The sequence below is a fragment of the Sander lucioperca genome, chromosome 14, assembly GCF_008315115.2.
Source record: "Sander lucioperca isolate FBNREF2018 chromosome 14, SLUC_FBN_1.2, whole genome shotgun sequence".
In the NCBI taxonomy this organism is placed as follows: Eukaryota; Metazoa; Chordata; class Actinopteri; order Perciformes; family Percidae; genus Sander; species Sander lucioperca.
In genome coordinates, this window is record NC_050186.1 from 6799072 (window position 1) to 6811439 (window position 12368).

The following is a 12368-nucleotide window of genomic DNA, read 5'->3' on the forward strand; positions in this document are numbered from 1 at the left end:
TTTATTGCCTTTATTGATAGGACAGATATAGTCAGGAAAGTAGGAGAGAGAGGGGGATGACATGCAGCAAAGGGCTGCAGGTCAGAACCGAATCCACGGCTTCTGAAACAAGGACTAAGCCTCTGCACGTGGGGCGCACGCTCAACCAGGTGAGCTACCCAGGCGCCCCAGGAGAATAATATTTAATGTGATTCAGTAATGATACTCAGTGTGGTCTGTATTAATATAGCAACATGATAGAAATATAATGTATAATGCATTAACATAACATCAGGCAGAAACCTTGTATCTCCATATTACGTCATTTAAATTTATTGTCATAAATCAATGCTAGTGGTCGCCCTTTGCGTCTGTCTGTGGATTTTACGAACATTTAAACAGTGACGAGGCGATTTCATCTGACTTTGTCCAAGGTAAATAGCTCAATCAAATGTTTTTAAATGAGCCTCTTTCAATTCCTGAAAAACAGCAGTTTTGGACATACAAGGGTAAAGGCCTATGGCAGCACCAACCCAGGAGGATTTATCTGGAGCCCTGAAGGGATGGCAGGGAGTCAAACTCCCTGAACCAACAACCTCAGCCTTCTTTAGATCTCACTTTAAATGTAAAAGAAACTGGGGCGACCTCTAGCTCACCCAGTATGTGAGTCTGCATGTCATCCCCCCCTCTCTCTCCCCTTTTATTATCTTCACACTGTCCTATCAACTAATGGCCACAAAAGCACAAAAAATAATCTTAAAAAGTCAAAAAACTGGACCTGACTTATATACTAATTTCACTGCCACTTTGACAACACTATTGTTTTTGACAGGCTGAGGTTTCCATACCGCATTATTATGGAACCCACTGCAGTTCTAGGAGAACACTCGCCTTCAATAGCATTTGCGCTACTGGCCAGGCGTCTTGTGCTACGATTGGCCAGGCGTCCATGCTCGCGCGAGGTAACGGAACCCAATTTTCTCAAGTCCAATCAGCTATCCTAACCTTAACAACTCAAGGTCAATGCCTAACCCCAACCAATCGGGCAGCTTCGTAGGGCGGATCTTGCCAAGAAACCTTGTGGGATCCATAATAACTCTTCCATACCACAGGAAGCAAAAAAGGTACAACAGATTGAATACAAGTGGAAGAGAACGGAGTCTTCTCGGAGCTACAAACAATAGAGTTATTTTTTTTCACAGCAAACACATTGTTGGACTTTCTTACAAACAAATGCAACATTAGAACAAAGGACTGTTTGCTGTCAACGTTCCCAACATGTTTGGAACTGTTGAATAGTATAACTGCAGAGCCCTGTGTGACAGTTAATGTTGGACCCCAAGTCGCTCCCGATGCGCAGCCCAGCGCCTTGTTTGAAGGCTTTGCAGCCATCGCTGTTGCAGTGTGCATTGATTACAGCTGGGTCTTCTTGGTCATTACACATAATGTTAAACAGATTTGGGACCTGTGATAATAGAACAGGACCCAACCAAGACCTGATTGACCGTACAAATCGTGGATCTGAATGGGTGCGGGTCTAGAGTCCTAGGGTTTGCTTCAACTAAAACTGATCAAAAACTTAAACTAGCTTGCCACAGTGATTTTATAATGTGAATCACTTTGTGTTGCATGACCTTTGTATAAAAAAGTGCTATACAAATAAAGTTTGATTGATTGAAACACTCTGGCAACTGTGAGACTGCAGACATGCATGACTGTGGTGCAGAGGAGTTGGTCAGGTGTCTTGCTGCAGCTGTATTGTGGTTACTGTGGTGACTGTGACAGGCATCTCACCGCTAATCTCGCATGTCCAGCTCTTCCTCCACAGCGCTACGGAGGATGGTCTGGCTAGTCCACACAGCATTCCTAGATGGGAGAAAAACGTGCTCTCGTTTATTGGCATTTCTTTAAATCAATCACAATCGTCTTGGGTGGTGATAAGCTCTGGACGGAGCCATGGTGCCTCTGCTAAATAGTCTCAGGAAGGAACTTGTTTTGGTTGTTTTGGTTGTTTTAGTCGTGCAACAGAAAACTCAGATTGGACAGATAGTCTAGCTAGCTGTCTGGATTTACCCTGCAGAGATCTGAGGAGCAGTTAACCATAGTCCTCACAAATCCACTAGAGGTTAGAACGCCAACACAAAGAAAGAAGAAGGTGACGGACATCTGGCGGAATTTCTGACGGCACCTGAACAATCCCGGAAATGAAACGTCATCGATATAGACTATCTCACCACTAATGTAAGGGAAGATGTATAGACATACTTCATGGCTCAAGGCCTTTCTGCTCTTGTCAGTTTTGCCCTGCTTGTATAGTATACCTGGTCAGATGTTGGTCAGTCAGTTGATGCAACCCGTCACGATCCAAAGGTTGGATCCAAACCATTATCTGGCCAACTACTGGCCACATTTCGATGTGGACTTGGACTATGGATAGAAATGTCAGTCTTTCGGCCCGCCACTTTGCTCCAGGCTGAAACATCTCAACAACTATTGGATGGATTTCCATAAAATGTTGTACAGACGTTCATGTTCACCAGAGGATGAAGCCTACTAGCTACTAAAGCCTGGTTCACACGGGACGATTTTAAAATTGTCGGCCGATTTTCCAATCCTGAGAGACCCCACACACGGCGATAAAAAATCACGGTCTAACAGTTTTGGTCGTACGGCGTGTGGTGCGCAGCACACGGCAACATCAACACATCACACACGAACCGATTTGACTCCCGAGCATTCCCAGGTCAGACGGGAAATCTCGCAAAATCCCTCGAGATCAAACGTGACTTCAGAGTAAACAATCATGGCGGACGAAGAGGATGCAGTGGTGATAGTTTGTGGTTTGTTTTTAACCGAAAAAATACGTTATCAAAAGAAAAGGCGATGGTCAAAGAAGTGGAGACAACGCGAGCATGGACTATACTTGCTCTACTTATCTCCGACGTCCACCGGACTTTCTGGTGCGCCATGCCGCCGGCTGTTTTGATTTTGTTTCCCGGTGCTTTCCTCGCCGCCTCATCACCTCGCTTTCTGATTGGCTACACGCCACAGTCCACAGGCTGCGTGCTCGTTTGTCCCCGGGGGACACCACACACGAGGAGAAATCGGGCCAAAACAATCCAACATGTTGGATATCCCCGATTTGAGATGGGAGCGAGCAGACGAGAGCAGTCTTAACACACCACACACGGCAGGAATAACTGATCAGATTATTTTACCATAATCGGAGCATCCTTAAGATTGTCAGAAGGGGTGAATTGGGGCTAAAATCGGCCTAATTATCCTGCCATGTGAACCAGGCTATGCAAATAAAGACATCTTTACCTGGTCTTAGGGAAGAATTTCTGACCAACTCAGCTCTGTAAAAATGGCGCAGCACTTAGCAGTAGTAATCGTAACTAACAGCAGCAGCAAACAGTATTGTGATGTTAGACTGCTCTGCAATGTAATATGTGTTTATATTTGTGTGGTTTATTTTAGGGTGATCAACTGATGATCAGTTGATCTGGGTGGTGCAAATGACATTATGTTCCTGTCGGAACCTAAGCTTTATTTTTACACTACACTGTATTTAACTTGTACACTGGCAAGCATACAAGTTAAATAGTGTTTTCTTTAGGTTTGTGAAAGATTTAGATGCCGTTATTTGGTGGGGGGGTTAGGGGTGTTATGTTTTTTTAGTAAAGAAACAGCACAATTTCACATCATTTTGAACCATTATTATGACCATATGTGTCTAAAACATTGAAAAGCTAGAAAACTTGACTAAGAAAAAGCTTGCTATAGAAGTCCAACTACAATCATTAGATCTGAGGATCTTTAAAATTAGTTTTGATATATATATCTCATATTGATTTTACATTAATTTGGCTTAGATAGTGCCCAAAACAGCTTGGGTGCTGCTTCTCACTGTGTGAATGTACTGTAATGGTGTACAGTACATTCACACAGTGAGAAGCAGCACTCCCTGCAACTGCATCAATGGAGCGAAGGGTCGGATGATTTATCAGCAGACCCAAATGAAATCTGCTGATGTAGTTTTTACAGTTTTCAGCGGTGATCAAGAATGAAAATCTGCGGAATTTAGCGAATCATTTTCCTGCCTGGTGTGATGTGTTATCATTCAGAGTCTTATTTAAATTTTTCTTAGGTTACATTTACATCGCTACGTTTTGGTTTTTGAGTGGAGTTTTGAGCCAAAACTGATCTCTGTGCACAGAAGTATTTTTATCTCCAGTAGAAGAACTAATCTCTGTTTAAACTATCACGCCCAAATCTCATATCTCATCAACATTCTGGTATACTGGACATAAACAGGAGGCAGCGTATATACTCCGCCCGCTGCTAGTAGTTGCCATGGTAACGTTAGCAGCTTAGTCTCAGAGAACAAGACATCGTGACCGTTAAGACCCAATCAGGAGGAGAAACGTTGGCGTCAGTGTCGGTGTTGTCAAAGGTCTCCGTTTGAAACACAACCCCGCAGATTCAGAACCACAACGGGTCAGAAGTGTTTCCTAATGTCTCTGGTTTAGGGGCTCGGAAACAGCAGAGCAGGGGGAATGAGAGGGGGAAACACCAGAGCAGGGGGAATGAGAGGGGGAAACACCAGAGCAGGGGTAATGAGAGGGGGAAACACCAGAGCAGGGGGAATGACAGGGGGAAACACCAGAGCAGGGGGAATGACAGGGGGAAACACCAGAGCAGGGGGAATGAGAGGGGGAAACACCAGAGCAGGGGAATGAAAGGGGGAAATGCCAGAGCAGGGGGAATGAGAGGGGGAAACACCAGATCAGGGGGAATGAAAGGGGGAAATACCAGAACAGGGGGAATGAGAGGAGGAAATGCCAGAGCAGGGGGAATGAGAGGGGGAAACACCAGAGCAGGGGGAATGAGAGGAGGAAATGCCAGAGCAAGGGGAATGAAAGGGGGAAATGCCAGAGCAGGGGGAATGAGAGGGGGAAACACCAGAGCAGGGGGAATGAAAGGGGGAAATGCCAGAGCAGGAGGAATGAGAGGGGGAAACAAAATTCGTTTAAAATCTGCTGAAAATTCAGCAGAATTATGCGTCCGCAGATTCCATGTGGCCCTGTTGATCAGTCATCCTGTTGGAACCCAATACTTGTGTCTTAATCTTGATTGTTACATGGTTCTCCTTTTGTTTGTTTTAGGGTTGATTGCATCCTGGTGGCTGAACTTTGTTCTGGGACTTCCTTAAGGGAGCCACCCCCACAGAAGCCAACATGGCTGATGCAGTGAATGCATTGCCATTCTTCTATGGCAACATCACCAGGGAAGAGGCGGAGGAATACCTGCGGCAGGCGGGCACGAGCAACGGCTTGTACCTACTCCGTCAAAGCCGAAACTATCTGGGAGGCTTTGCACTGTCTGTGTTGCATTCCGGCCGCTGCTACCACTACACCATTGAAAGACAACCCAATGACACATACGCTATCGTTGGCGGTAAGAGCCACAGGAGCCCTGTGGATGTGATCGACTACCACGCCCAGGAGATGGATGGCCTTGTGTGTCTGCTGAAGAAGCCCTGCAACAGGCCCAAGAACATGCAGCCAAAGGTGGGGCCTTTTGAGGACCTGAAGGAAAAACTGATCCGGGAGTATGTGAAGCAGACATGGAACCTGCAGGTATGTTTCAACTCTATTCTGTAAGTAGAAGGAGACAGGGGTCTTCAACCCCTTAGCTAAAAGTGGGGGGTCTGGGGGCCCTCCACCAGAAATTGTGAGCTTCAAACATTTCATTTCCTGCATTCTGGTGAATTTTCATGGAACATTAACATGCCATTAATTATTATTATTTTAATGATTGTATATATTGTTCAAAACTATCTGCATATTCATAACATCACACGTGTTGTGGGATTTTTTAAGGAACCCTGTGCATCTCAACAACAAATCTATTAGAGAAGGATACCTTGTTAAAGCCACAAGCTCCTAAGTTTAAATCTACATAAAAGACATGACATTTGAAATTGCATCTTTATTTTTTACGGCCCTGTTGAATTCTTTAATCCCCCCCAATGTATCACAAGCATATCAGTTACATGTACGTCCCGACACAGAGCGCCAAAAAGTGACACCAAGAGTCCTGACCAAGCGTGTCTAAGGGGGCTTTCACACCTATCTTGCTTGGTCCCGACTTTCGGACTTTTCAGTTTGATCCAAACCAAAATGACAGATGTGAAACCTTCCCCGGACCAGGGTCCGGACCAAACGGCCGAAATTTGGTCCGACCAAAAGAGTCTCTGTCCAGGGCAAACTGAACCATGGTCCGGTTCGTTTATAGTGTGAAAGCATTTTTTGGATGGTTCGGACTTTCGAACCAAAATCTAGAACCTCTGGCAGGTTGGGGTGGTGGATGGGTCAAACAACACAGGACTTTCCCCTATGAGACCGGGGTTCATGCCCTGTCTTGTGCTGCATGTCAATTAAATGTACGTCCTGACCCAGAGCTTAAAAAAGTGACGCCAAGAGTCCCGACCAAGCACGTCTAAATATGACGCTAAAGGAAACTTTTTGCATCAATAACAAACACCAGCTGACCAAGCGTTGCTTTTTGACGCAATGGGAGTGTGTTGTCGAGAAATATTATATGCATTTGCTGACAGCTCATGGGTGTGTGTGTGTGTGTGTGTGTGTGTGTGTGCAGGGGGCAGCTCTGGAGCAGGCCATCATCAGCCAGAGGCCTCAGCTGGAGAAGCTCATTTCCACCACTGCACACGAAAAAATGCCCTGGTTCCATGGATCCATAACACGGGAAGGCTGTGAGCCCAGGCTCCAAAACGGCTCCCGTACAAATGGAAAATTCCTGTAAGTATTTTACAAGTGTCTAGCTTTTGGCTTATAGCTGTTTATACTAAATGGTGGGAAATGAATTTGATCAATTATTATACTCACAATATCCATAACGTGCTCAAAGCATATGCTCATAAACACTAGCCATTCTCCACATTAAATAATCAAATTCAGATCCAGATCACACAAAATCAAAACCTCTGGCTCAAAAAAAACTACTTGATTGCAAATGTTCATTTCTAGGAAACTGTCTTGCCCTTAAAGGGGAACTATGCAGTTTTTTTTTAGCTTAATTTACCTTAACTGAACAGCTTCGGAGTCATTGGAATGGTTATATGACTTTTTTCGTTGAAATGGTGGTCGTCTCGCTCCCCCCTAGCTTTCTGCTAGCGGAAAAACCACCCTCGCAACTTGCGGCCGGTGAGCGTCAGGAAGTATCGCGTGATATCAGGTCTCGCGATGTAACAAATTGCTTCACGGCACTGCACACGTACGCCCATTCAGGAACCGGCTAACAAGGTAGTGATGGAGTTTTCCACACTATCATCATGGCTGAGCCGGCTAAAAAGAAACAGAAAGCTAGGAAAGCATTGTCGGAGGAACAGAGAAAGAGGAAACGGCAGACTGACCGAGAGAGGAGTCAGACACGAGTAAACATAGGAGCTGTAGGGGGGGCTCTATAGAGAAACCTGTAAGGGGGGGCTCTATAGAGAAACCTGTAGGGGGAGCTCTATAGAGAAACCTGTAGGGGGGGCTCTATAGAGAAACCTGTAAGGGGGGGCTCTATAGAGAAACCTGTAGGGGGAGCTCTATAGAGAAACCTGTAGGGGGGGCTCTATAGAGAAACCTGTAGGGGGGGCTCTATAGAGAAACCTGCGAGCAAAAAGCGAGAAAGCAGCGAAGAAATGGCCAAAACTGCATAGCGCCCCTTTAAAGCCATCTTCTCAGGCATGGTTTCTTCCCAGGCTGAGTAGTTCCCTAAGTAGGAAGGAAGGAATTGTAAGTAATGACAACAACACTGTCGGCGCGTCCACATGATACAAGCCTTCCGTGATTGCACACGCCCCCCCCCCATTACCTTCACTCCAGTTTCTGCATGCAAAAGTCGCCGGACGCCACAATCTTCTGAACATAGCCATACTGAGAAATCCAGAGAGAGTTGTGTGGAGCTGATAGTCTTAATTAGCTTTGTAGCAACTCATTTGGCAATGGCTTGAATGTAACGGACGTTCATTAATATAAAAAAAGTTACGCAATAAAGCTTTAAAGTAACTACAAGGAGTATATAGAGTAGGTTGTTACTTTGTCTCGCATTGCCAGCTCTATCTTCACAGCGCTGCGGAGTAAGGTCAAGCTCCTCCACACATACATTCTGGGATAGCAGGAAAAAAACGCTCTGGGATGTTTGCATTTCTTTAAACCAATCACAACGGTCTTGGGTGGCGCTAAGCTCCAGACGCAGCGACGGTGGCTCTGCTAAATAGTCTCGGGAAGTAACTTGTTTTGGTGGAACATTTGCACCCCTCAACAGAAAACACAACATACAATATTACATCAAGTTAACTGTTGACACGATACAGTAACGTGAGCTATTTAAATTAGCTGATACATGGTTAAATGTGATGTGCTCTTACCAGTGTATCGCTGTGTGTATGATGAAAACAACCTATCTGCCTAATTTAGTTAATGATTAGGAATATATTGGTTACATGGCCCAGCCTGCAGGAACTAAACAACATTTTAAACTGGGGCTTCTCCAAACCTAAACTTTTTAGGAACCTTGTGAGGCTTTAATACCAGGTACTTCCTGCGTTGGAAGGTTATTTTAGTTAGTGCTGGTAGACGGACAACAAAGACATGGCACTGATATTGTTGTTATTGAATTTCTTTCAAGTTTAACCCTTGTGTTGTCCTCTGGTCAAATTTCACCGATGCCCTGCTTTGAATTTTGTTTTTATATCAACAAATATGGGACGTCGAAATAAGCGCTGAAAATTTCGAGAAAACCAACAAAACATTGGAAAAGCGACAAAAACACTAGAAAAAGCGTCAGAAAAGCATGATTCTTTTTGAAAAAATTAACCCCATAAAAAAGCAACTTTGAAAAAAGCAACAAAATGTTAAGACGGGAAACAAAAGTGTATTTTTCATGGCCGATGGGAAGACAACACAAAGGTTAAGCACCTGGAGCATGCACATGACAGCAAAGCAGGCAGCGAATAATGGATATACTTATGTTATGTTTTCTCAATATCCAGTCCATTTATCGGCCCAGCTCTAATTGTGTCGTCGTTTTTTTTCTTTTAAATTGTAATACGTTTTATCAAATGAACCCGGATGTAGCGTGCAGTTAGAGCCGGTTCCACACACTGGGGAGACAAACAGCTGCCTTTAGTTAACATCTAGCCTTTTGTCAGCTAATTCTTATTAACAGATTATTAATGATTGCCTGGACTGTTTCAGATTTAGTTCCGCTATTTTTTTTACAGAAGTATCAGATAAATGTGACAAAATGTGTGTCTGTGTCTCAATAAGAAGTATCTTACAAAAACATCAAATAAAAAAATCCTTTTGTTACATACTGTTTAGTGTTAGGGCAGAGATACCTGTACGTACACCGAGCTACAAAAACCAATATCTTGTCATTATTGCTAGTAAATTATTAATTAAAAATGTAATTATTATTATTATTATTAAGTTAAATGGAGGAGACGTAGAGTATATAGAGACCAGTACAGTGTTCACTCAATGCTGTTATATAGATCTGAGAGCTGTGAAATGAAACGCTGCAAAGCCGAAATCCCAAATCAACTACTACTACAACAGCACAGTATCACTTTACATGAAAATATGAATGTCTTTAAAATGTGTCTTTTGCACATTTGGCAGCTGAAGCTTCAGTTGAGAGGCAGTGGTCTCAGCTGAAGAAACACACACACACACACACACACACACACACACGCATACACGCATACACACACACACACACACACACACACACACGCATACACACACACACACACACACACACACACACACACTGTGGTTTCCGCTCTGGCAGTTTGCAAAGGACTTCCTGAAGTAGCCAAAGCAAACAAGAAGAATGACAGCAGGGCGAGATGTGAGACTGTTTTGTCCCTTTTCTCACGAAGCATAAAAATACTTTGTTTCCAATTATATATAGCTTATAAATAATTGTTTTTAAGAGAGTGCTCTAGACACTGCACAGGCCCATATATATAATTGGTAAGGCTATATTTCTAGATATTTAAATTTCTAGAATATGTTAGCATTTTCTATGTTTTTAGGGTATACTACAAAACACACACAAAACACAAAAGGGACTAGCTTAGTTAAAAAATAATGACACACAGGCCACCTATTTAAGTTCCTGGTTATTGTCTGAAACTGGGCTTCTCTTTATCACTGTAACGCCAGTGCCCAGTGTTTAAAAAAAGTGTGTGAAAAAACTTTTGATAGTGGCAAAACTTAAAATGTAAAATAGAATAAAAATGATTATTTGTTTCAAAACAAAGTGGTGTTCTACAGGAGCATGTGATTTAAATATGTCAAGACTAAAACAATAGAGATATTTAAAAAAAAAAAAAAAACAGTAACAAATAAGAGCAGGCATGAGGCATTAGTAAAAAACATGAGATAAAAATAAAACCAGGTCATTGAAAATTGCAGTAGAATAAAATAAAATAAGACCAATTAAATAAAAGCTATTACAAGCTTTCATTTAAAAGGTGAAATTAAAAAATGTCCCTTAATCTGCATGTCTGAAAGCCCTCATTGCTGACACAAAACTAGCAACAAAATGAAATAAATAACTATCAAAGTGTGAGAATTGCTTTTTTTAATTTAACTGTTCAAATATATTTTTGAAGGTCTAATTGCTGTTTCCAAGAGACAGTATATTTTATGATATTTTGTTCAAAAATATCAAATGCTACATGTGTAATTTAAAAATGCAGAGGTTTTAAACCATCACATTCCTATAAAGAATACCGATGACACAGTGCTCAGAGTTTTCAGTGGTAGGTCCATGACTGTGGGATCGTAGGCAGTACTGTGTTAAATAATCCTCTAAAGGTATAGGAGCCAGCCTGTGAAAGTAACTGCAACAGTCTGTGTCTGTGGACTGTATATGTATGTATGTATGCATGTATGTGTGTATGTATGTATGTGTGCATGTAATGTATGTATGTATGTATGTATTTGTGTGTATGTATGCATGTAATGTATGTATGTATGTATGTGTGTGTGTGTATGTATGTATGTATGTATGTGTGTGTGTATGTATGTATGTATGTATGTGTGCATGTAATGTATGTATGTATGTGTGTGTGTGTATGTATGTATGGGTGCATGTAATGTATGTATGTATGCATGCAAGTGTGTGTGTGTGTGTGTGTGTGTGTGTGTGTGCGTGTGTGTGCGTACATGTATGTATGTATTTATGTATGTATGTGTGTGTGTGTGTGTGTGTGTGTGTGTGTGTGTGTGTACTGTATGTATGTATGCACTATGTTGTGTTGAATTCTCTAAACAGCAGATACTGTTTGTGTGTCCAAGACAAATTTTCTTCTATCAGTAGAATCTGAAAAATCAACTTTACTGAACAGGAGGGATACACCTGATCTAAATGTGACACATTTCTTAGGATCAACACAAGACAGAGTAGAGCATATCCGGCTTCTGAAATCCCCTCCAGACAAAGAGAGTGTTCTGTCACAAATAGCTTCAAAGTCTGAGGTCCATTTTCAGCCGAGACTCTTGTCAGAGTGGAGATGGCCCCGAAGAAACACGTTTAGAATCGTCACACTGTACTGAATAAATATTTTCTCAGAAATACACAAATACACATTTAGTCTAGCTTCACATTTTGTATGGCATGTGTGTGTGCCACTTAAAATTACCATTTAAAAAAAGCACACGTGATTAATAGTTTCCCGTTTCAAATGTTTATAATTGAAATTTCACATGTGAAATGTCTGGAAACCATGTAAACCTATACAGTATGTGAGGTCTGCATGTGATTGACCACTTGTGCCTGTATGGGTTTATTTCATACAGTGTGTATTTTTAAATCTCATGTCTTACATTTCACATGTGAAATATCTTAAAATCATGTGTAGATAATGTACATACTTATGTGTATTATTATTACTTTGAATCATATTTTCTGTAAATAAATATCTATGTGTGCTTTACAGTTTTCTTCTGTACAATGCTCTCCAGCCTTGCCTTGGTAAAACTGTTGAAAATGAGCATTTCCACATTTTCAAAACTAATTCATTTTAAACAAAAAAGCGCTATATAAAATAAATGTATTATTATTATTACATTTTAAAAAATATTCTTGTGTGACAAAGTCTTACACAGAAACAAACAGGATGTGTGTTTTAGTTTGGTGTAAAGATTTAAATATATTTAAAGTGTAAAATCTGCTCTTTCAGCAGGTTGTGGCCAATCATGTTATACACATGATAGAACATAGAAATAGAAAGAACATTTAAAGCTGTCAATTCAAAGGTTAAAGCCGTGGTTCCTAAACTGTTTCGATGTGAGAGAGAG

At 41.9% G+C, this 12368-nt stretch overlaps 1 protein-coding gene across 3 annotated transcripts in view; it reads left to right on the forward strand.

The window, feature by feature from the left end:
- Nucleotides 1-12368, forward strand: part of syk (spleen tyrosine kinase) — a 55907-nt gene that overhangs the window by 24867 nt on the left and 18672 nt on the right. For all 3 annotated transcript variants that reach the window (XM_031282192.2, XM_031282184.2, XM_031282202.2), the window contains exons 3-4: nucleotides 5148-5621; nucleotides 6643-6803. In XM_031282192.2, coding sequence (XP_031138052.1) covers nucleotides 5220-5621; nucleotides 6643-6803 — 563 coding nt within the window. In that variant the 5' untranslated portion in view covers nucleotides 5148-5219. The remainder of the gene's footprint in view (nucleotides 1-5147; nucleotides 5622-6642; nucleotides 6804-12368) is intronic.